At 43.8% G+C, this 24328-nt stretch overlaps 2 protein-coding genes across 3 annotated transcripts in view; both read right to left on the bottom strand.

Moving 5' to 3' along the window:
- The window catches only part of adgra2 (adhesion G protein-coupled receptor A2), a 54978-nt gene extending 49215 nt beyond the window's left edge, over positions 1-5763 (bottom strand). The window contains exons 1-2 of the mRNA XM_064937320.1: positions 5165-5763; positions 4758-5064 (exon numbers count right to left, since the gene is read on the bottom strand). Of these exons, the coding sequence (XP_064793392.1) occupies positions 4758-5002 (245 nt within the window). The 5' untranslated portion in view covers positions 5003-5064; positions 5165-5763. The remainder of the gene's footprint in view (positions 1-4757; positions 5065-5164) is intronic.
- A 6191-nt stretch (positions 5764-11954) lies between these two features.
- The window catches only part of pdlim2 (PDZ and LIM domain 2 (mystique)), a 55776-nt gene continuing 43402 nt past the window's right edge, over positions 11955-24328 (bottom strand). For both annotated transcript variants that reach the window (XM_064937318.1, XM_064937319.1), the window contains exons 7-10: positions 20603-20721; positions 14183-14328; positions 13405-13519; positions 11955-13137 (exon numbers count right to left, since the gene is read on the bottom strand). In XM_064937318.1, the coding sequence (XP_064793390.1) occupies positions 12939-13137; positions 13405-13519; positions 14183-14328; positions 20603-20721 (579 nt within the window). In that variant the 3' untranslated portion in view covers positions 11955-12938. The remainder of the gene's footprint in view (positions 13138-13404; positions 13520-14182; positions 14329-20602; positions 20722-24328) is intronic.

The following is a 24328-nucleotide window of genomic DNA, read 5'->3' as shown; positions in this document are numbered from 1 at the left end:
TGGTGTATGGACAGGACCCAGGCCTGACTGCGCCCACGCAGGCAGAGGGCAGCCACTCTGCAGCTGTCTGAGGGGTTGTCCTGCTGCTCCACATTCCTCTCAGTGCCTGCTGATGGCCAAGGACAGGCACTGGTGCCGCCCAGCCTGCCACCCCTCGCATCTGCGCCCACTCCTTAGGGTTGGCAATTGCTGGACCAAGGTCATCAGTAACAGGCAACAGTGAAAACAAATGTCAAAAGAGGGGAGAGGTTTTGACTTTTATGAAAGCATAAATTATAACCACCCAGACTTATAGACAGCACACTCCCTCCCACTGAAGAAGTGGTTTCCCCACCTCAGCGCTACATTGTTGTTAACCATTAGAGACAGAGGCTTCATGGTTCTCCAGACCTTGCTAAAGGAAAGGGGATGTGTAACCTCAGCTTCTCTGTATCCTTTACAAAGTACTAAACTCGATAGCAATACTAACATACACACACACGCACATACACACTCACACAAAAAATGTATTCAACATTTAGTCCTACTATTTAGCAAAATAAAAAAATAAATACCATTTAAACATTATTACAGTGTAGGGGAGGATGGTTAACATCAAAGTACCTTTAATGAAATGCTACTGTATCAAAACTATACTATAGATTCAGTCTCTTTTCTCTGGCTCTTCCCACAGTGCCTGAGGTCTGGTAGGCAGAGAGAGAAAAAGAGACTGGGGAGCAGTCAGCCTCCTGGGTCACATCCCTCTGAACAGCCTGCCAAGCCTGTAGACTCAGCCTCTCCCTCTATTCTCCCTCTCTCTATTTTCTCTCTTTGTCCTACCTCTTCTCTCCCTTTCCCTTTCCCTCTCTCTCACCCTGCTATCAGCCATGCGTAATTAGCCATAAACACAGCACTGCGCAGGCCCACATCTGGAAGGCTTTTAGACATGGCAGTGTCCTACCAATACAGCTAAATATTTATGTTGAGAGTTACTGTGGATGAACTCAAGATAGAGGGGTGTGGAGGGAGGGATAGATAGATAGAATGAGGGAAAAGGGGGAAAGATGACTAACTTATGGAGAAAGCCTTCGAATACAATTGTGTAACTGTGCACTGCTGACAAGTTGAAAGTCACTAAAACATCTGCCAAAGTGCAGCCTTCTAAAATCGTTTAACATAATGGAGGATATCCAACGCTGTCTGATATACTTTAATCAAATTGGTCTCAATTGCCTACACATTATTAAACCAATGCAAAGCCCACAAGGTATGGGGAGTCAGAGGAGGAGGTGGCAGTGTTAGGCTAACTGTTTGTTCCTTTCTGGTCCACAGGAACAACAAACATCCAACTAATACTTTTAATAAACAAACCCCTGTTGGGATTTCCTATGGGCTGAGGGGCCTCAGCTGGAATGTTCATGGGGGGCAGCTGTTGTGTATTACACGTAGCAGCCAGGCCTGGTGTCCCCAAGACCCATAGCCCTGCCCACAACTGGCTGCATGGAGCCATGGGGGAGAACATGAATCTAACCTGACCCAGGAGAGGGTCAGATGTTGCCCTGACATCCTTAGTAATGAAATGCCTTGAGAAACTTGTGAAAAGTCATATTCTCAGCGTCACCCAGAAGCTTCTCGACCCATTTCAGTTTGCCTCTTACCCTCCTTAACATGGTCTATAGACATCTAGAGGGTGCCAAATCCCATGTTAGGGTTCTGTTTGTTGACTTTTCCTCTGCCTTCAATGCAATCCAGCCCTACATTCTGGCACAGAGACTCATTTGGGACTTCTCCTTAGATGGGGGGCTGGTTTTGTGGCTGTTGGACTTCCTGAGCCAATGCTCACAGCGAGTCAAAGTAGGTCCCCACGTGTCGGACATACGCAATACCAACACAGGCTCTCCTCGGGGATGTGTTTTGTCGCCACTCCTGTACACTAATAGTTGTACTAGTTCCCATCCTGACAGACACCTCGTTAAGTTTGCTGATGACACTGCCTTGATCAGCCTGTTGCATGATGACGAGGAACATCATGGCCCGGTTCTAGATGACTTTGTAGAGTGGTGTGAGGAATCACACTTGGTCCTCAATACCAACAAGACCAAAGAGATGTGCATAGACTTCAGGAAGTGTACAACACCTACCTCTGCAACATCTATCAGAGGTCAGAATATAGAGATCGTAGAGGAATACAAATACCTGGGTGTCCTCTTGGACAATAAGCTTCAGTTGAGTAAATGTGCAGACCTGATCTACAAAAAGAGCAAACAGAGACTGTACTGTCTCAAAAAGCTGCAATCTTTTAATGTTGACTGTACTATACTGACTCTGTTTTACAAATCCTTCATTGACAGTATTTAAACTTTTTGTATTGTTTGTTGGTTTGGCAATGCCACTGTCAACCAGAGAAATATGCTGAGAAGGATTATCACCACAGCAAGCAAGGTACTTGGAGTCAAACAGACAGGCCTGGATGAGATCTTTAAGGTCTTTAAGGCTCACAAAATCATCTTAGCCCCAAGCCACCTCCTGTACCCGGACTTTGAACTACTTCCCTCTGGGCGCAGGTATAGGGCACCCCTCAGCAGGAAAAACAGAACTAGACAATCATTTGTGCCAGGTGTGATATCCCTCCTAAATAGCTTGGGCTGATGTTCCTATCGACTCAGTAATGTTTTTCCAAATGTTTTATTGGTATGTAACTGTTATGAAAGTCAATTTTGTTTTGTATTTAAACACCACTTTAAACATGTACATGACACTGCAACAAAATTTCCCCATGGGGACAATAAAGTCAGTCAGTCAGTAAGTAAGTAAGTAAGAGGGGCAGCAGAACTGGGTGACAGGCCACCCGATCTGGGGAGGGGATGATGCAGAGCAAGCTGAGCTGAAGTTGGGCCCCCTACTGTACCTGGGATACAGTTTGTAAAGACTTCGGAATGACAGGAATAACAGGAATATCAACACAACTTCTCACATTCCACATCTGGCTCGAATGTCATGAGCGACGATGAGAGTATGAGCATATGGAGCAATTCATTGAAAGCTCTCTGGCAAATTACCTTACCAGTCACATCGTATTTCAGTACAGAAATGGTAAGGATGGCTTACGACAGTTTTTCACAGGGGATTGGGACGTAATTGTTTGCTCCTAGTACACAGCCTCATAAAAGTGTCACAGTATGCTAAACATGTGTAGGAAAACAAATAAAGTGAAATAAGTACGGTAGGTACAGGGATGTGAGATTATCTTCAATCACCTCCACCGCTGCCACCCAGGCTATTTTTGTTATTCTTTCCTCTCTTCTGGTTCTGAGAAATGTGTTCTCCAGATGTTTATGCTGCCTTTATTAAGCAGAAACACAAGGCCTATAAATGGACGGCGGGCCGCCTTGGGCTCCCTCGGGCTGTGCCTCCTTTGCATTGCGCCGATGGGCCAGTTTGGGGTTTTACTACGCCCATGTGCAGGCGAGTGCTGCTCCCACTGGGTCAGAGAGGAGGAGCATTGTGGGATTGTGGAGAAGCAGGGTACCTTGGAAAATGGTTCAATCAGCTTGAACCTTTGAGTGTTCTGTGAAGGGCTGGGGTTTTTGGTAGCAGCTTCACATGTGCAGATATACAGCAGCTCAGAAGACTGTGTAGGTGTATCTTATCTTACAGCAACTACAATCTCTTTACCTCCTATTAAGAGCCATTCTTCTCTGGAATGGAGTGAGGTAGTGTAAGCCATGACTACATTTCCCTTGATTTATTGGTGAATAAACACATCAATCATATGAATTCAGATTGTCAGCCACACATGAATAGTCTATCAGACTAACAGTGCTACAGGATGTTGGAAATGTCAGACAACGGTGCTAGGTCTCACCATTAGCTGGACAGCGGTCGGTCAACCTTCCTTCCTGAAGAGAAGTGAGGTGGCTGCCTGAGATTGCTGGAATGTTATGGTATTAAAGGTAGGAGCCAAGCTGCCATTAAAGCACAGAGAGGGAGGATAAAAAGAGTAGAAATCTGTTTCTGTTTATCCTAGTTTAGCGAGGCAAAGTCAGCTGGATTGTGGGATGGGTGTGGGGAGCGGGGAGGGAGGGGGACACTGAAACCCAGTGTGTTTCCTTGGGTCAGAATCAGATTTAAAGCGACAGAGTTGTGTCAAAGGGGCAGGGGCAGATGACAGCTTTACTTCACAAAGTCTGCCGTCAGGATCGACACAGGTCCAGACTCCCTGCACTGTGCTTTTCAGAGACACAACTGACTCTGGGTTTGAGCTTTCAGCTCACATAGTAGTCTGTTACTATGCCAGTGTATAAACTTCTGGCGTTCATGGGACAAAAACATGTCCATTACCTCAATCAGACATTAACTACCAGTAGAACTAAGAATACAAGGTCAGTTTTGGAGGGTTTATCAGCATACAACACAATTTAAACTATACCCCAAGCCCAAGGTAGAGAGTTTCCCATAACCCATTTAAATATTTGCACTTCGCCCTTCTGTCATCCTCGAGAATGATTTCCTCATATTGAGAGAAGAGTGTCCATTGATATGTTTTTCTCTTACTCAGTTCTGGGACCTAATAAAGACCAAAATAGTTTCTCAATGAACATGCAGAATATCAACATTGTTTGATATATTCATCATGATCTGTCTATAGTGTTTGGACAATCATGAGGCCCAGTCCCTATCTCCTCGGTCACAGTTTTGATTAACTATATTTGTATTGCACACTGGCCTACTGTATTTAAAACTCACAGTTTTAATCGGTAAAAAAAAACACGACTTACAAAGTAACGGTCCCGTTAGGGAGCAGACCCGGATCTGGAGTTTCAGAGAGTTCTTCACTGTCGCAGCTGACTCTTTTCCGGCACGGCGTAGTGGCGTGGGCTTTGGAACGTTCATCTGTACAGCTGCAGCCCGTAATGATGAGCCCAGAACAAGCTTGAGTGAGCCTCGACTCAGAGGCAGACAACAGGACCAGCATCAGCAACAGACGCCCCATGAGCGGGATGCCAACGCCGGGCACAACCATTGTCCTTATCAGTCTCACCTCAGCTGTCCCCTTGTCATCCCATTTCTCCACCACGAAGGTTCCTGGGGCGATGACAGGAAGAACAAACGTATTTTTTTTTACAAATGTGTAACACGTTGCTAATATCCGTTTAGGTCCTATTAAAAGATGCTCGAAACTTACTGGTAAAAAGGCATTCCCAGTATTTTGCTCTCCCAATATTCACAGTCCTACTGTAGATGTGGCTTGAGAAATCACGGTAAAACTCACTGTAATCGAGTTGTCCTGAACTAAAACTCTACTTGAAAGTTGATGTTTCGCGATAAAAAAAATACGTATTTGTCCAATTGTCCGTAAGTTTGTACCTCCCTGATGCATTCCTCCAACTCTGGGTCGGATTGTCACAATTAGAATTTGATTACCCTACCTTTATATGTCCAAACCTAGGCTATATCCAAACTCCGTTATTCCAGTGGTTTTGATCAAATCCTTAGCTCAGTTGAATAAAATCTGCTGCCCTTCACAGCTTTAGTTTAATTCATAGATTTAGAAATTCGTTTTGGCACGATGTTCTCAAGGCATTCAACAAAGTTTGCCATTCCGGATCTTCAAGATTTAAGTTCTCCATGTGTCAATTTAAATGAAACTTTATCTGAAAGTAAATGAGTTGATTTGGAAAACGACAAAGCGCGTCCTGGTCGGCTCCTTGGTAATTCCCAAAATCTAGCGGTTTTGCTTGCCACTCTGTCACACTCAAATGTACTTACTACAGCAAGTGCGGCCATTCCGTCGCCGGCTATGCGATGATCCTCGGGGTCCTAGCGCAGCTTATCTTTGGCAGTTTCACTGGGTTGCTATCAATTTTTAGAATAACAGGCAGTCAGCCAGCTGACGGTCTGAAAGTGGATCTGCAATTGAAGGATATTTTCGGGTGCCAAAACTGTCCATTTGTAAAGAAATAAGGTCCTAAGATTTAAATGATAACTGAAACATCAATATTATATCAATAGTCATAGACAAGCCTTTGTTAATGTATTTAACAATTACAATTTATATTTTCATTTGAATTAATACAGTATTCACACATCACTTTTTGGTTACATCAAATAGCTAATTAGTATACTGCAGTGTTTCCTACTCTAAAGTACAGTTTAAATGCAATATTTTGTCTTTAAATGTATGGTATTGTTATGTTTATCAGGATCATCAGAGGATGAATCGATAACAGAAATTTGCAAATTACCTAAAAATGAATTTGATTATGCATGATCCCCTGTTGCTGGCATATTCTTGCCAGTAGATCTCATATCTACACTGAGTGTACAAAACATCAGAAACACCTGACATAGACTGACCAGGTGAATCCAGGTGAAACTATGATGCTTTATTGATGTAACTTGTAAAATCCACTTCAATCAATGTAGATGAAGGGGGGGGGGGGGGACAGGTTAAATTATTTTTAAGCCCTGAGATAATTGAGACAAAATATTTAAGTGCCTTTGAACAGGGTAGTAGTAGGTAGGTGCCAGGCGCACCAGCTTGAGTGTGTCAAGAACTGCAACACTGCTGGGTTTTTCATGCTCAACAGTTTCCCGTGTGTATCAAGAATGTCCACCACCCAAAGGACATCCGGCCAGCCACACAAATGTTGGAAGCATTGGCGTCAACATGGGCCAGTATCCCTGTAGAACGCTTTTGATACCTTGTATCGAGAAGATATATATTAAGAAGATGTTCCTAATGTTTTGTACACTCAGTGTGTACACTGTATAGGCCAACATACAGGGATTTGCCTTGCTGCTGGAGCAGTTGGAGCAGTAACACAAGCAGTTAGAAGAAGTTGACAATTCATATCTTCCACTGACCACACTTTGGGAACTAGAAAACATTGACAAGTTTGCTGTTGACTTCAATCCACCAAAGATCTTGCATGCAAGCAGGTTATAGACTGGAAAAGGTGTTGGCTTCAATGAGCACATCAGTTGTTAGAGCAAAGTAATTCAGTGAACCTTTGAGAGTTTCTTGTTGACAGATGATTTGTTTCTAACATCACAAGAGGATTTACTGAACTATTTACCCATCATGAGAGATCAGATTCACATAAATCAACTTCTCCCAGCTTTAGGAAGAATGTAGTGAGGCCATAATGTTATGAGAGAACCACGCTGAAGCTATCATGTTAGAAGCTGAGGTCAGGGCCAGAGGAGTCTAGATCAGCCTGTCTAGATAAGTCAGCTCAGCAGGGTCACTGTTGCACCCGGACCCTGGCCTGTTTAGTGCAGGGGCCAGGGTCACTGTTGCACCCGGACCCTGGCCTGTTTAGTGCAGGGGCCAGGGTCACTGTTGCACCCGGACCCTGGCCTGTTTAGTGCAGGGGCCAGGGTCACTGTTGCACCCGGACCCTGGCCTGTTTAGTGCAGGGGCCAGGGTCAATGTTGCACCCGGACCCTGGCCTGTTCAGTGCAGGGGCCAGGGTCACTGTTGCACCCGGACCCTGGCCTGTTTAGTGCAGGGGCCAGGGTCACTGTCTAATTTGATTCAGAGGTCTATACATCACTGCATTTTTGCAACTGAAATAACATTGCTTTTATGGCAAACTGTTGTTCACATATTCTCTAAGTGAATCGTTTTGAAATGTGTTTAGAGAGTTTTAACAAGGAAGCTACATGTTAATGACTGTACTGCTACCGCCAATTGCCTGTTGCTATAGCAAGCAATATTATGGGTCCTTATCCACTGGCTACTGTATGCTGTAAACAACCAAAAAGAAAGAAAGGCAACGAACAAGCAGTGATACTTACTACACCACTGTTCATTGCAATAGATGGACACTTTTACTTTCAGTGAGTAGTTGTGATTTAGTTCACGGCATGGTTTTCAGAACATTACAGCCCCAAGTAATGCTTGTGCCCATTATTAATGAAAGTGCCTGCTTCAGCTCATTATACAAATCAGTGTAAGCTTCAACTATAGCAATCGCTTATCTAAAGACAGATGCATCACTCTGATGCAGGTGGAAGAAGTACAGTTAAGTACAGCTAAATGCCGATAATACATTTTTTCCTGTTGCTTTCAAGGTTGACTATCAAGCTGTGCAGTGATGCGTATTGATCCTCATGTGTTGACATCAAAATTCCATGGCGATGTCATTACAATTCCGCCTACTCGAAAATGTTATTTTTTTTCCTGAAAGAAAGAGTAAAATTAGATACCGCCTGGTAAGACTTTTTGTATCCGAAAATCATTTTGAACACTCCAAAAAATACATTTGACTGTAAAATCCCTACAGTACAGGCCTCAATTTCAACAAGTCTGTCCTTGTCTATGAAATAATCCCAATAGTTCTGCACTCCACAGATTTATGTTTAAAAATACTTTCTGATATATGAGGGGCAGTGGGGGAATGAAACCTTAGCGTTTCAAATCTGGAGTGCATTTTGAAATATGAAAAGGTGAACCAGGAGATTATTTGAAATGGGTCTTGGTGCAATTGGGGGTGACATGTACTCACAGACATATCCAAAACGCAGGCACCTCAAGTCGTGCTAGCATGTCCCGTCGTACAATGGTGTAGTGTGCTCTGACCCACCCTTCAGACCCCCGGTTTGTTATTCCTGTATGTGATACTGTACACTGGAGCAGGCTCAGAGAGCCAGCATGATTGCTTAAGGAAATCAGAAAGAGTGGTTGGGCGCCTGCTCAGCGATGAAACAGAGGGCTGTTTATCCAAGCCATTAAATAAGGCTTCAAGTACAACACCCCCCTTCCAACTCCCACTCCCCAGCCCCCAAATCTCTCTCATCTGGAGAGCACAGTTTCCATTTAAAATGTCACGTCCCAAACTGCACATTACATCAAATTGTATTTAATGGCATCCAGACTAACTTTAATGTTGTTCCAACATTCTCTCTGCATAACCCTTTCCCCTCGCTTTATTTTCTCCCTAGCTCGTATAGCGGTGCAAGCAATCTCTCTCTCTGTTCCACGTCTGGACTCCATTCCAGGTTGAATATGGTGAGAGGGGGAATGGAGGAAAGGAAAGGTGGAGGGACTGGCTGAGAAGCTATTGATCTGAGGAGAGAAGAAGAGAGATTCATTTTTGAAAGAGATTGGGTGGAAGTGAGGTCAGGTTGGAGGAGGAATGTGATGATCCCTCTTGGGCATTTCCACTGGCACTTCCCAACCTCACATTACAACAATACAATGAGCACCGCCATCTTCAAAGAGGTGAATACAATCACAGGTTTGTAAAGACGTAATGAAACAAGTGCATTAGTTACAGTATATTCAAGAAAATAAGGTACCAATCATCTTATCGTTACTATCAGTGGAGGCAAAACTCCAATAGTGAGGAAAACATTACAGTGTAATTAATACGAAACAAACTACTAGACTACTGTACTGTATCAGCATGAAGTCTGATGTTGATCCTTTCTTGAGGAAGCAACGACATCTAGTGGTTAGAGTCAGCATTGAGGCTGCTGAGGACTGACTTCCTTGCCAAACCCACAGGGAGAGAAATCAGTAAAAAGTACGATAGTTTACAATATTTGAATTTATTGGATTGTATCCACTTTTGTGAAGTAGTTCTTTTAAAATGATTTACTTAAGCGTTTTTTTTATAACACCTACAACACGGAATTACGATACTACGTTATCAACTCCCGTAGGATACATACCATGGATGATACTTGGACAGCCTCAGTACAGTGCAGAATTGTGTGACAATGTGGCCCCCTTCTGGAAGAAAAATGAAACAGCAGAACCTGTGAAAAACAGTCGTAAGCATAAATGACAGACTGAGCAGACTGTGCTTGTCGTGCCCAAAGTAGTGCTTTAAAGCTTAGTGCCCTCAAGTCACAGCCATTTTATGTGTGGGATCATAAAATCATAACATTTTATTTGACTCATTGAGATTCAAGTTTTTATTTGGTGGTAAGATAATGTGAATTTCCATTAGATTTGCATCACTGTTCATCCATGTACAGTGGGGCAAAAAAAGTATTTAGTCAGCTACCAATTGTGCAAGTTCTCCCACTTAAAAAGATGAGGTCTGTAATTTTCATCATAGGTACACTTCAACTATGACAGACAAAATGAGAAAAAAAATCCAGAGAATCATATTGTAGGATTTTTAATTCATTTATTTGCAAATTATGGTGGAAAATAAGTATTTGGTCACCTACAAATAAGCAAGATTTCTGGCTCTCACAGACCTGGCATCACTGTTCATCCATGTACTGTAGGTCATATATAGTCATGGTTACGTGGCCACATGGTTCATGCAAAAGGTCTAAGGATATTTTAGCCTACATACCTTACATATTTACTTACAAGCTTGAGCTCCATTTTAGGATCTGTAGGTAACACAAAATTACCAATTCAACTCAGTACACTTTTTAAAAGCATCAAAGAGACACGGGAGGTAGCACCAGTAGGCCAGATGTCCCCATCTATAGGATGATCTATAGCCTTCAAACTGAACTCTGGAAGACCCAGAATTACCTCTGCTGCAGAGGATAAATTCATTAGAGTTACCAGCCTCAGAAATTGCAGCCCAAATAAATTCTTCATAGAGTTCAAGTGACAGACATCTCAACATAAACTGTTCAGGGGAGACTGCGTGAATCAAGCCTTCATGATGAGCACTCAAAAAAAAACACTACTAAAGGCCACCAATAAGAAGAAGTGACTTGCTTGTGCCAATAAACACAACCAATGGACATTAGACCGGTGGAGATATGTTCTTTGGTCTGATGAATAAATGTTTTAGATGTTTGGTTCCAACCGCCGTGTCTTTGTGAGACACAGAGTAGGTGAACGGATGATCTCCACATGTGTGGTTCCCACCGTGAAGCATGGAGGTGTTTGAGTGATGGTGCTTTCTTGGTGACACTGCCTGTGATATATTTGGAATTCAAGGCACACTTAACCAGCATGTCTACCACCGCAGCGAAAAGCCATCCCGTCTGATTTGCACTTCGTGCGACTATCATTTATTTTAAAAGGACAATGACCCAAAACACACCTCCAAGGCTATTTGACCAAAAAGGAGAGTGATGGAGTGCTGTATCAGATGACCTGGCCTCCACATTCACCCGACCTCAACCCAATTGAGATGGTTTGGGATGAGTTGGACCCCAGTGTGAAGGAAAAGTAGCCAACAAGTGCTCAACATATATGGGAACTCCTTCAAGATTGTTGGAAAAGCATTCCATGTGAAGCTGGTTGAGAGAATGCCAAGAGTGCACAAAGCTGTCATCAAGGCAAAGGGTGGCTACTTTGAAGAATCTCAAAAAAAAAATTGATTTGTTTAACACTTTTTTGGTTACTACATGATTCCGTATGTGTTATTTCATAGTTGATGTCTTCACTATTATTCTACAATGTAGAAAATAGTAAAATGAAAAACCCTTGGAGTAGGTTTCCAAACTTTTGTGTATATACACACACACACACACACATCAGGACACATTCCTAATATTGAGTTGCAGCCCCCCCCCATTTACTCTCAGAACAGCCTCAATTCGTCAGGGCATGACTCATGCGCTTTTCACAGGTGTGTCAAGTGGGCTGGATGTCCTTTGGGTGGTGGACCATTCTTGATACACATGGGAAACTGAGCATGAAAATCCCAGCAGTGTTGCAGTTCTTGACACACACAAATCGGTGTGCCTGGCCCCTACTACCATGCCCCGTTCAAAGACACTTAAATCTTTTGTATTTCCCATTCATTCTCTGAATGGCACACATACGGTCTCAACTGTCAAGGTTTCAACATCCTTCTTTAACCAGTTTCCTCCCCTTCATCTGATTGAAGTGGATTTAACAAGTGATATCAATAAGGGATCATAGCTGTCACCTGGATTCAACAGGTTAGTCTATGGCATGCCTGCTCTAGGTGTTCTTAATGTTTGTATACTCAGTGTATGCATTATATATATATATATATATTTAAAAAAAAGAGCAACCGTAATTTGATGTGTTTTTATTAACTGTGACATGAAAATAACATTCTAGTGTTGCTCTCTGGGTGCTGCTGTGAAGAAACAGAATATACAGTAATAGCATCAGCAAACCTCTTCACACTGAAAAAGATATACAAGTCATGCAACCCTGTGCCCACACATGCCTTCAGACGTCCTATAATATGGTACTGTATATTGTTCTATCAAAGAAACATTTACAAAACATTTTTATTATATATCACGTATCTTTATATTCCCTTATCCAACAAAAAGCAATAAGAAAGCAAGTAAGTATTTTATCATTCCAATTAAATTGCAAAAGGAAAACAAAACAGGCTTCTGGCTGGAGAGATGAATCCACTAAAACATTTCAATAGTGAAACCAGTAGCAGGGGAAATGGCAGCAATTCAGGCACTTATTAAACCATCACTTCAAAAGGAATTATCAGAACTCTTGCTCAAGTTGAACACACAAACTTTGATGTAGATAAAATGACCCCCTTTGTAGTTTGTCTTGTTTTTCAGACACCATGTAATTCAAATGAAGAGTTGGTTTCCATTCTTCTGAATGGGTCAGCAGGAGATTCAATGTGATTTAAAGGATTAAATGTTACGCTCTATCATTGATCTGATCCATACACCAGCAGGAAACCAGTCCTGTTGTGTAATAGGTTGAATAGGTTGTGAATGTGGCAGGCGTAACCTACTAAGTGGTCTGAATAAGATACAGCTGTACATTAGAGCGAACAATGACCCTAAACCAGGAGGGCCTGGGAAAACAATGTTCCATCCAAATCTCATCCAATTACAGGAAAGGTAAGTAGCTGAATGCTATAACTGCAGAGTATAGTTAAATGCTATAGAAATGCTGCAACATCTGAAGCTCCCACTCCTGTTCCCTAGCCCATGGTCTATCGCTGTGAGTCAGTAAGAGGTGGGGTGCCAGCCCTCAGAGGTCCAGGGGAGGAGAAGCTGGGTGTCACGGAGCCTCAGTGGCGGGGCGAGATGGTGGCACGTGGGGCAGTGCCCAGGCCCTGGTAATTCTCGTGGGCATGCTTCTCACAGAACATCTCCTCTCCCACCCAGAAGTGACCTCGCATCTTCAGGTTGAGACCGCACTCTGGTGTAGAACAGGTGTAGCACTCTGGGTGGCGGAAGCGGTCGTCCATGATGCGCACCGCCTGTGTACTGCAGACAGATGGACACAGTCATAAACGAAAACATTGTTTCGGAACCTTTTAATCTTTCTACATTATGTACACAAACTACGGGAAGGCTCGTTAATTCAGCTCCTCTGTGTTTATGAGGAACATCCCGCACCTTAGGGCAAGTTCTCATTGTCAGAGCTTGTATTCGTCAGTTGCTTATTAATCTGATACGCAATGACACTTCTAGTTACTCCTGTGGACAGAGAAAACATGTCACAACAGGTGACGTGTCATTATGGAGTCTTACACAATGCTGATGCCACACTTCTCACAGGTGTGGTACTTGGGGACTCCACCCCCGGGAGATGTTGGTTTTGGGGGGGTGGTTTTGGGAGAGAGCCCTGGGAACCGCACAGCTGCCTCTGCATAAAACAACAAAGTAGAGCACAGTCAGTCAGAGCAAATAGCAGATGGATTCACACACACACACACACACAGCAGGGAATCAAGGCAGAGTTATGCCTCTGTCAGCCTGATTATCACATCACTTTTTCTTCTTTACTGCCTTGTGTCAGGTCTGTGCATCCGGTAGGAGACACTGCTTGTCTGAACACCAGTAGTTTATGACCCGGTGTGAACAGTGTCCACACAAGGGTCGTTATCGCTTCATAAAACTCTTATTACCAGCTCCAGTTGTTTTCTTTGCCAGTCCTCTAAGCAAAGTAAAAACAACAACACTCACACTGTTCTCCATCAAAAACAATTCTCTAAGTCAGCTCTGGGCCAGGTTATGGCCAGATGCATCTATCGATATCAAATAACTGTCTTAGTAGCCAGACAGAATAAAAGTTTGATGAAACAATTCAGTAAATTGTGGCAAATTCTATTGAATTTGCCATAATGACCTCTATCCACCTCGGAGTTGACATCCCGTAGACCCATCAAATTGGTCTCAAACTGGACGGAGATGAAAGCAAAACACTTATGGCTCCAGTCCGTCCCACACAGCTGTTTATTACAACAGAAATACTGCCTGACACAAAGACCGAGTGATGACGAGTGCGTTTATGGGAAGCTCTGCTCACCCTTCTCATCGGCCTCCAGAACCTCCTGCAGCATGCGGAAGGTGTTGGACTGTCGAGGTGCCGTGCGAGACTCCTTGTTCTCCTGGATCATCTTGTAGACCTCTGAATCCCGGTCAAACCTCTGCATGGTAAAGTCAGAGCTGGAACTGCGGTGGGAGAGAAAGAGAGGGGATGTAGCCATTACCTATTACGTAACCACTCCAATAGATTATTCAGCCAATACATATCAGCTCCATGTACAATCTGTCACATCTATGTAGCTACATATGTACATTCCGTTTATATGTTTAAGGTACATTGTGGAGGATGTATGTGTGGTTGGTTTGAGATCATCCAGAGGGTCGTTCCATGTCATTTCAGCAAGCCATGGACACCCGCCATCGTTAGCACCTGGTAATACCAGGATGTAGGATGGGACATACACCTAACAACTTCAATGACTCATTTCTCTGAACTGTGGAGGGGGGGGGGGGGGGACATAGCCACATTCACTGGGAATACATTACATACATAGGATTAAGAAACAATACTGCCAGCAGCTGCTACATACAACTTGGCAGACAGAGAACTGATACTATATACTCATTGTTGAGTGTGTGGGTGGCTTTTGACCACTCCCTTGGTCTCCTCATGTCTTACTCATTGTTAGAAATAAAGTTTGGTCCAAATCAGATGTTAGGTACTATATTTACTGAATATGAATCCTATTATTAAAAATAGCACATTTGGATGCACTCAATTAGCTTAACTTCAGAGATCCAATTATATATTTTTTTTAAATTATGTTGCAGGAATGCTAATCTTATTTGTTTTTAAAATAAATGATTTCAGAACAATCTGAGCTGGTGGATGTCAAAATCCTCTTTCTTGTGCTTTTTGAGTTGGAACAACCCCAGAGGAAATTAAGCCAGTGGCAGCAGTCAGCTTTGTGACTGACCTTCAAGCCAAAAGTCTACATTGCATACTGCAGGCAAGTCGCCAAACCAGCCTCTAATCTCAGCCGACATACTCACACCGGAGCTGTACCACCTTCCTATCTGCTTACAGCTGAAGACATAATCATTTAGAAGATGCCATGATATCAACTAACTAGCATACATTATTGGTGCAGTGTTTGGGTATTGAGGTGAGGGCATTCCAGTGAATGGCTGACTTTAGAAAGCCAATGTTATTTCTAGTAAAGTAGCACTGTGGCTAAACCTTTCCTGATACCCACCACCACAGCAGCCATGTTTGGCCAAATAAAAGTGGGGAATCCTACTGTTTGACTGCAGACATTTCTGGATGGATTTTATTCTTTTTTTTAATCACAGAGATGTGATATTTCTATCATGTACCACTATCCCTCCCTCTCACACAATCACTATATTTATAACCCACTAGAGCCAAATGGGCCACCTTTTAGATTTGAAGCAAGAGAACAATTCATGGTTTGACTACTTTGGACCAATAGGAGTGCTTGTGGTGGGAAATAGTCTACAGAGAGTTGACACCTCAGGGTAGTTTCTCTGATGCCTGGCTAATAAGGAGATTAGCAGCAGCACAGTAGCACTGCACTTACAGGTTTATGAGCAGCACATTCTTAGCTACTGGGGTGGTGGAACAGAAAAGTGGTTCACTTTATTATTCATTCCATAGTAACTGTGTGTGGTTGCCATTGTTATCTTTGTCGCCGCCTGTTAACTGAGAAAAATAAATAAATAAATGGCCCGAAAGATGACAGTCAAATGTAAACACGGACACACACACACACACGCACCCACCCACACCCATACAATGCTCTAGTCAACATTGTTTGCCTGGAGGGAGCCTTTCAGTCAGTCAGGTTGTGTGAAAAGTGAAAACCGGTCAGACAGACCTTCAAGTCCCCAGGTGTGGTGTGTTGCCATTCACCTGCAGCCAATTGAGCAGAACATCCCTGCTAAGCTGTCAGTAGATGTCAACCAACACACATCAGCTGGATCTAGTGCTCTGTTCTCATATGCCAGATTACAGTGTATCTGCCAAAATATTGACCATATAACTTACTCTTATGCTGGTCAAATCTATGAAAATACCATGGAGAAAAAAAATATCATTCACATGGTTAAGCCTGTTTGGGGCACTATCAAGATTGAGAGATTATTTCATAGCATTTAATGTACGTGTGTGGACTGCAGTTTGTGCCTGCCTTTCATCAGCATTTGGAACTTAGGTCCCAGTGACGTAACATGGCTGAAACAGGAGAAGGCAAAACAACGAGACAATAAATCTCCAAGTGAACCCATTGCTCAGACCCTTTACATCACAGAACATGGTTCAAATTGAAAACAGACTCCCAAAACACACCCTCCAAGTCCAACTCATGCTACACTCCACCCTGCTCAAACCATTTCACTTATTATTGACATCACATCTTCAAACCAATGGAAATACTGGGTCAAATGTACTAAGAGCACAAATGCATAGCACGTCAGAACAGTGAATGGCAAAATACAATATAGAGGGAGATCAGTTACATAAATAGCCATAACTTGAGGAAAGTGGAAAGATGCCTAATCTATATCATAATGTATGTATGTATACTGATACTCCTGAAAATAATATTGTTTCATGTAGTACTGCAAGTTTTCTTCACAACAGTTTGAATGTATTTAAGAAACCGCTCTAGAAATGGGTTCATGGAAAAAGCCACCTTTTCATGTTTCCACAGAGATATCCTGATTACAGGCCAGTAAAGAATCCTCAGTCAAAACAGATGCTGTCAGCTCCAGCAGCATTCTCCAAAGTGAGAAAAATAAGAGCGTTGGTGTTTACCATTGCTTCCTATCATTTAAAAACACATACTAAATCAAAGCCAGTGTTCCCTAAACTCATGACCAAATACAATAAAAGTCAGACAACTCACCTCAGAAACAATGAGGGAACAAAGAGAGGAGAATTCCTTTACAGCTAGCCAATCTTTGCTTTCGGATAAACAGTTGTTCCTGGCTGCACGCCTATCTATCCTAAGCTGTGGTAACCCAACAAGCAAAGGCACACATCTTTATCTACACCAGACCAGACACAGGAGAAGAGCGAGTTTCGGACTAAAAGCTGTGCCTTTGACTGCCACTCATTGGACTGGAGAGAAAAGAGTCGTTTCAGGGGGTGTCTCTAAGCCTGTGATTGGCTGAGTGGGAGGGGGGGGGAGAGGCTTGGTGTGTAGGCTGGGGACTACAGAGTGGGGGGCCAATTAGGGGAGGAAGTGAAATAAGACATTTGGGGGGATAATAGTAAGAGCTGGGTCTGATGCTTAAAATCAGTTTTACCCAATTTTTACCAGCTTGTCACATGTGCAACCAGGAAAAAAAAAAAAAAATCCTAGACCACCTTTACTCCACACACAGATGTATACAAAGCTCCCCCGCCCTCCATTTGGCAAATCTGACCATTATATCCTCCTGATTCCTGCTTACAAGCAAAAACTAAAGCAGGAAGTACTAGTGACTCGCTCAATACGGAAGTGGTCAGATGATGCAGATGCTACACTACAGGACTGTTTTGCTACCACAGACTGGAATATGTTCTGGGATTCATCCAATGGCATTGAGGAATACACCACCTCAGTCAGTCATCAGCTTCATCAATAAGTGCATCGATGACGTCGTCCCCAGTGACTGTACATACATATCCCAACCAGAAGCCATGGATTACAGGCAATATCCCCATAGAGCTAAAGGCAAGAGTTGCCGCCTTCAAGGAGCCGGAGACTAATCCGGACGCTTATAAGAAATCCCACTATTCCCTCAGACGAACCATCAAACAAGCAAAGTGTCAATACAGGATTAAGATTGAATCCTACTATACCGGCTCTGACGTCCGTCGATTGTGGGAGGGAAACCCAGACGCGAGTAGGCCAGTGTCGCAAGCCTACCATACGAGCTAAATACCTTTTATGCTCGCGTCGAGGCAAGCAACACTGAAGCATGCACGAGAGCACCAGCTGTCCTGGATGACTGTGTGAAAACGCTCTTGGCAACCATTGTGAACAAAATCTTTAAACAGGTCAACGTTCACAAAGCCGCTGGGCCAGACGGATTACCAGGACATGTACTCAAAGCATGTGTGGCCAAACTGTCAAGTGTCTTCAGACATTTTCAACCTTGCCCTGGCCGAGTCTGTAACACCTACATGTTTCAAGCAGACCACCATAGTCCCTGTGTCCAAGGAAGCGAAGGTAACCTGCCTAAATGATTACCGACCCTTGGCACACACGTGAAGCCATGAAGTGCTTTGAAAGGCTGGTCATGGCTCACATCAACAGCAACCTCCCGGACACCCTAGACCCACTCCAATTCGCATACCACCCCAAAAGAACCACAGATGACGCAATCTCAAACGCTCTCCACACTGCCCTTTCCCACCTGGACAAAAGGAACACCTATGTGAGAATGCTGCTCATTGACTACAGCTCAGCGTTCAACACCATAGTGCCGAAGCTCATCACTAAGCGAAGGATTCTGGGACTAAACACCTTCCTCTGCAACTGGATCCTGGACTTCCTGACAGGCTGCCCCCAGGTGATAAGAGTAGGCAACAACACATCTGCCACGCTGATCCTTAACACTGGGGCTCCTCAGGGGTGTGTACATAGTCCCCTGCTGTCCTCCCTGTTCACCCACGAATGCGAGGCCTAACACGACTCCAACACCATCATTAAGTTTGCTGACGACACAACATTGGCAGGCCTGACCACCGACAACGATAAGACAGCCTATAGGGAGGAGTTCAGAGAACTGGCAGTGTGGTGCCAGGACAACAACCTCTCAATGTGAGCAAGACAAAAAAGGAGCTGATCGTGGACTACAGGAAAAGGCGTGCCGAACAGGCCCCCATTATCATAGACAGGACTGTAGTGGAGCGGGTCGAGAGTTTCAAGTTCCTTGGTGTCCACATCACCAACAAACTATCATGGTCCAAACATACCAAGACAGTCGTGAACAGGGCACAACAAAACCTTTTCCCCCTCAGGAGACTGAAAAGATTTGGCATGGGTCCCCAGATCGCCAAGGTTTCTACAGGTGCACCATCGAGAGCATCCTGACCGGTTGCATCACTGCCTGGTATGGCAACTGCTCAACATCTGACCGTAAGGCGCTACAGAGAGTAGTGTGAATGGCCCAGTATATCACTGGGGCCAAGCTCCCTGCCATCCAGGACCTATATAATAGGCGGTGTCAGAGGAAAGCCAATAAAATTGTCGGACGCTCCAGCCAACCAAGTTAGACTGTTTTCACTGCTACCGCACAGCAAGCGGTACCGGAGTGCCAAGTCTAGGACCAAAAGGCTCCTCAACAGCTTCTACCGCCAAGCCATAAGACTGCTGAACAATTAATACAATCGCCACTGAACAATTTACATTGACACGTTTCTCTCCCCCCCCCCCCCCTTTGGTACACAGCCACATCTTTTGTGGTTAGCTACAGTGAGGGCAAAACATATTTGATCCCCTGCTGATTTTGTACATTTGCCCACTGACAAAAAAATTATCTATAATTTTAAAATGGTATTTGAACAGTGAGACAGAATAACAACAAAAAAATCCAGATAAACGCATGTCAAAAATGTTATAAATTGATATGCATTTTAATGAGGGAAATAATAATCCATCTCAATCCGAAAGATTTCTGGCTCCCAGGTGTCTTTTATACAGGTAACAAAATGAGATTCAGAGCACACTCTTAAAGGGAGGGCTCCTAATCTCAGTTTGTTACCTGTATAAAAGACACCTGTCCAGAGAAGCAATCCATCAGAATCCAAACTCTCCACCATGGCCAAGACCAAAGAGCTTCCCAAGGATGTCAGGGACAAGATTGTAGACCTATACAAGGCTGGAATGGGCTACAAAACCATCACCAAGCAGCTTGGTGAGAAGGTGGCAACAGTTGGTGCGATTATTCGCAAATGGAAGAAACACAAAAGAACTGTCAATCTCCCTCGGCCTGATCTCACCTCGTGGAGTTGCAATGATCATGAGAACGGTGAGGAATCAGCCCAGAACTACACGGGAGGATCATGTCAATGATCTCAAGGCAGCTGGGACCAAAGTCACCAAGAAAGCAATTGGTAACACACTACGCCGTGAAGGACAAATCCTGCAGCGCATTTTTGACATGAGTTTATCTGGATTTTTTTGTTGTTATTCTGTCTCACACTGTTCAAATAAGCCTACCATTAAAATTAGACTTGTCATTTCTTTGTCAGTGGGCAAACGTACAAAATCAGCAGAGGATCAAACACTTTTTTGCCCTCACTGTAAGTGCAGTCTTACTGTTCCACTGAATTGCTATAGGAGTTTGATTTACCCGTAATTATTTATAGTTCGACAGAGCTGTTAAATGTGTAGTGTACCCCATGGTAGATCGCTAGAGGAGCTGATGGGTGAGAGACTGTCCTTACCTGCGCCTGGGGGAGACAGACAGCTCGCAGTCGACAGGGCTGTGGGGCGAGTAGCATTCTGGAGGGGTGGGCGTTCGACTGGACACAGAGTTACTCCTGAAGTCTGAAGAAGAGAACTCCTGGGGAGACAGAGCGAGATTAATAGAACGTCACACTGGTCCGATGTTCAGCCAAACCACCTGTAGATGCTGAAACACAGACATATACACTGCTCAAAAAAATAAAGGGATCACTTAACTGTCAGTCCAAGTCAATCACACTTCTGTGAAATCAAACTGTCCACTTAGGAAGCAACACTGATTGACAAGTTTCACATGCTGTTGTGCAAATGGAATAGACAACAGGTGGAAATTATAGGCAATTAGCAAGACACCCCCAATAAAGGAGTGGTTCTGCAGGTGGTGACCACAGACCACTTATTTTCCACCATAATTTGCAAATAAATTCATTAAAAATCCTACAGTGTGATTTTCTGGATTATTTTTTTTTTTCATTTTGTCTGTCATAGTTGAAGTGTACATATGATGAAAATTACAGGACTTTCATCTTTTTAAGTGGGAGAACTTGCACAATTGGTGGCTGACGAAATACTTTTTTGCCCCACTGTATGTATGTATGTAATGTATGTAATGTATGTATGTAAAGAAAAGGTGTACAACAGTAGTTATATAGGAAGGATAAGCCATGACTAGAATACAGTATATACATAAGTGGGTAAAGCAGTATGTAAAGTTACCAGTGTTTAATGACTATGTACGGTACATTGGGGCGGCAGGGTAGCCTAGTGATTAGAGCGTTGGACTAGTAACCGGAAGGTTGCAAGTTCAAAACCCCCGAGCTGCCAAGGTACAAAATCTGTCGTTCTGCCCCTGAACAGGCAGTTAACCCACTGTTCCTAGGCCGTCATTAAAAATAAGAATTTGTTCTTAACTGACTTGCCTAGTAAAATAAAAAGGTTAAAAAAATAAAACATTCGGAAAGTATTCAGACCCCTCGACTTTCCACTTTGTTACGTTACAGCCTTATTCTAAAATTGATGAAGTTGTCCCCCCCACCCCTCAATCTACACACAATACTCCATAATGAGATGCAAAAACAGGTTTCTAGAAATTTTTGCAGAAATACCTTATTTACATAAGTATTCAGACCCTTTGCTACAAGACTCGAAATTGAGTTCAGGTGCATCCGTTTTCCATTGATCATCCTTGAGCTGATTCTACAACTTGATTGGAGTCAACCAGTGGTAAATTCAATTGATTGGACATGATTTGGAAAGGCACACACCTGTCTGTATAAGGTCCCACAGTTGAAAGTGCATGTCAGAGCAAAAACCAAGCCATGAGGTCGAACGAACTGTCCGTAGAGCTTAGACAGGATTGTGTCGAGGCACAGATCTGGGGAAGGGTAGCAAAACAATTCTGCAGCATTGAAGGTACCCAAGAACATAGTGCCCTCCATAATTCATAAATGGAATAAGTATGGAACTACCAAGACTCTCCCTAGAGCTGGCCGCCCGGCCAAACTGAGCAATCAGGGAAGAAGGGCAGTGGTCAGGGAGGTGACAAAGAACCCAATGGTCACTCTGACAGAGCTCCAGAGTTCCTCTGTGGACAAACTTCTAGAAGGACAACCATCTCTGCAGCACTCCACCAATCAGGCCTTAACGGTAGAGTGGTCGGATGGAAGCCAATCCTCAATAAAAAGCACATGACAGCCCACTTGTAGTTTGAAAAAAAGGCACGTAAAAGGACTCTTAGCCCATGAAACCAAGATTGAACTATTAGGCCTGAATGCCAAACGTCAGATCTGGAGGAAACCTGGCACCATTCCTATGGTGAATCGTGGTGGTGGCAGCATCATCCTGTGGGGATGTTTTTCAGCAGCAGAGATTGGGAGACTAGTCGGAAAGAGCAAAGTACAGAGAGATCCTTGATGAAGTCGAGCAGGTTCTCAGACTGGGGCGAAGGTTCACCTAACAGGACAATGACACTAAGTACACAGCCAAGATGACGCAGGAGTGGCTTAAGGACAAGTCTAAATGTCCATGAGTGGCCCAGCCAGAGACCGGACTTGAACCCATCGAACATCTCGAGAGACCTGAAAATAGCTGTGCAGTGACACTTCCTGTCCAACCTAACAGAGCTTAAGAGGATCTGTAGAGAAGAATGGGAGAAACACGAAAAATACAAGTGTGCCAAGCTTGCAGCTTGTAGACTCAAGGCTGTGATTGCTGCCAAAGGTGCTTCAAAAAAGTACGGAGTAAAGAGTCTGAATACTTATGTAAATGGCATAGTTTTTTCATTTGAATACATTTACAAAAAAGTGTTTTTTACTTTGCCATTATGGGGTATTGTGTTGATGGATTAGGGGGAAAAACTATTGAATCCATTCAAAAGAAAATTAAATTTTACCTTATTTAACCAGGCAAGTCAATTAAGAACACATTCTTATTTTCTATGACGGCCTGGGAACAGTGGGTTAACTGCCTGTTCAGGGGCAGAACGACAGATTTGTACCTTGTCAGCTCGGGGGTTTGAACTCACAACCTTCCGGTTACTAGTCCAACGCTCTAACCACTAGTTTACGCTGCCGAATTAGGCTGTAATGTAACAAAATGTGGAAAAAGTAAAGGGATCTGAATATTTTCCGATTGCACTGTAGATAGGGCAGCAGTCTCTAAGGTGCAGAGTAGAGTATCAGGGGGGTAGCTGGCAAGTGACAGTGTCTATGGTTCAAGGCAGGGTATTGGGTGAAGGCCAGCTCGTGGTGAATGTTTAACAGTCTGATGGCCTGGAGATAAACAGCCTCTATCGGTCTCTCGGTCCCAGCTTTGTTGCACCTGTACCGTCTCCACCTCCTAGATGGCAACAGGATGTGGCTCGGGTGGCTGAGGTCCTTGATGATCTTCTTGGCCTTGTGACACCGGGAGCTGTAGAGGTCCTGGAGGGCAGGCAGTGTGACCCCAGTGAAGCGTTGGGCTGACCGCGTCACCCTCTGGAGAGCCCTCTGGTTGCGGTCGGTGCAATTGCCATACCAGGTGGTGCTACAGCCCGACAAGATGCTCTCAAATGGTGCAGCTATAGAAGTTCATGATGGTCTTCGAGGCAAAGACAAATTTCTTCAGCCTCCTGAGGATGAAGAGGCGCTGCTGCAGTCAAGGAAGTTGAAGCTTTAGTTGCAGAACTGGGATTTATGTGAGCTCTATTCATTTTGTTCTACAGTATCTGTAATGTTTCACTCTACTGAATACATCCCAGATGTTGAGAATAGAAAACACACACCTATAAGCCTTCACTTCCTAAATATGTAGAGTTAAGACCGTACAAACTCAAACATCTCCCAACAGCAGGAGTGTGTTTTTCCCCTCCACTATAATTCTGGTGCCCATAGCAAAGGCTTGTCCCAGTCATCATGACTGGTGCTAACACATGCTCGGATTTGTCATGGTTTTGCTCCTGCTCCTCCCATATTGCAGGTTTCTATGGAGTGATCATGAGACACACCCAGCATTCCTGTCCTCTTACTAACTGGTCCCTCCTAATCAATATCACATTTATCTCCCAGCCCTAACTCCATGTGTAGGCTGCCTGTGTCAACCTTGTTAGCTCTTGATTGCTATTTATATCTCAGCTGGGACTCAGCCCCCAGGCCTGATGACAGAGATGCTGTTTGCATGGGAGCAGATGTTTGGCTTTGGCTCCCTTGTTCATTTGAAGAGAAGGGGAG

The sequence above is a fragment of the Oncorhynchus masou genome, chromosome 25 (genome assembly GCF_036934945.1).
Source record: "Oncorhynchus masou masou isolate Uvic2021 chromosome 25, UVic_Omas_1.1, whole genome shotgun sequence".
In the NCBI taxonomy this organism is placed as follows: Eukaryota; Metazoa; Chordata; class Actinopteri; order Salmoniformes; family Salmonidae; genus Oncorhynchus; species Oncorhynchus masou.
Note: the sequence above shows the minus strand (reverse complement) of the source record. Positions and strands in the feature narration are given on the sequence as shown.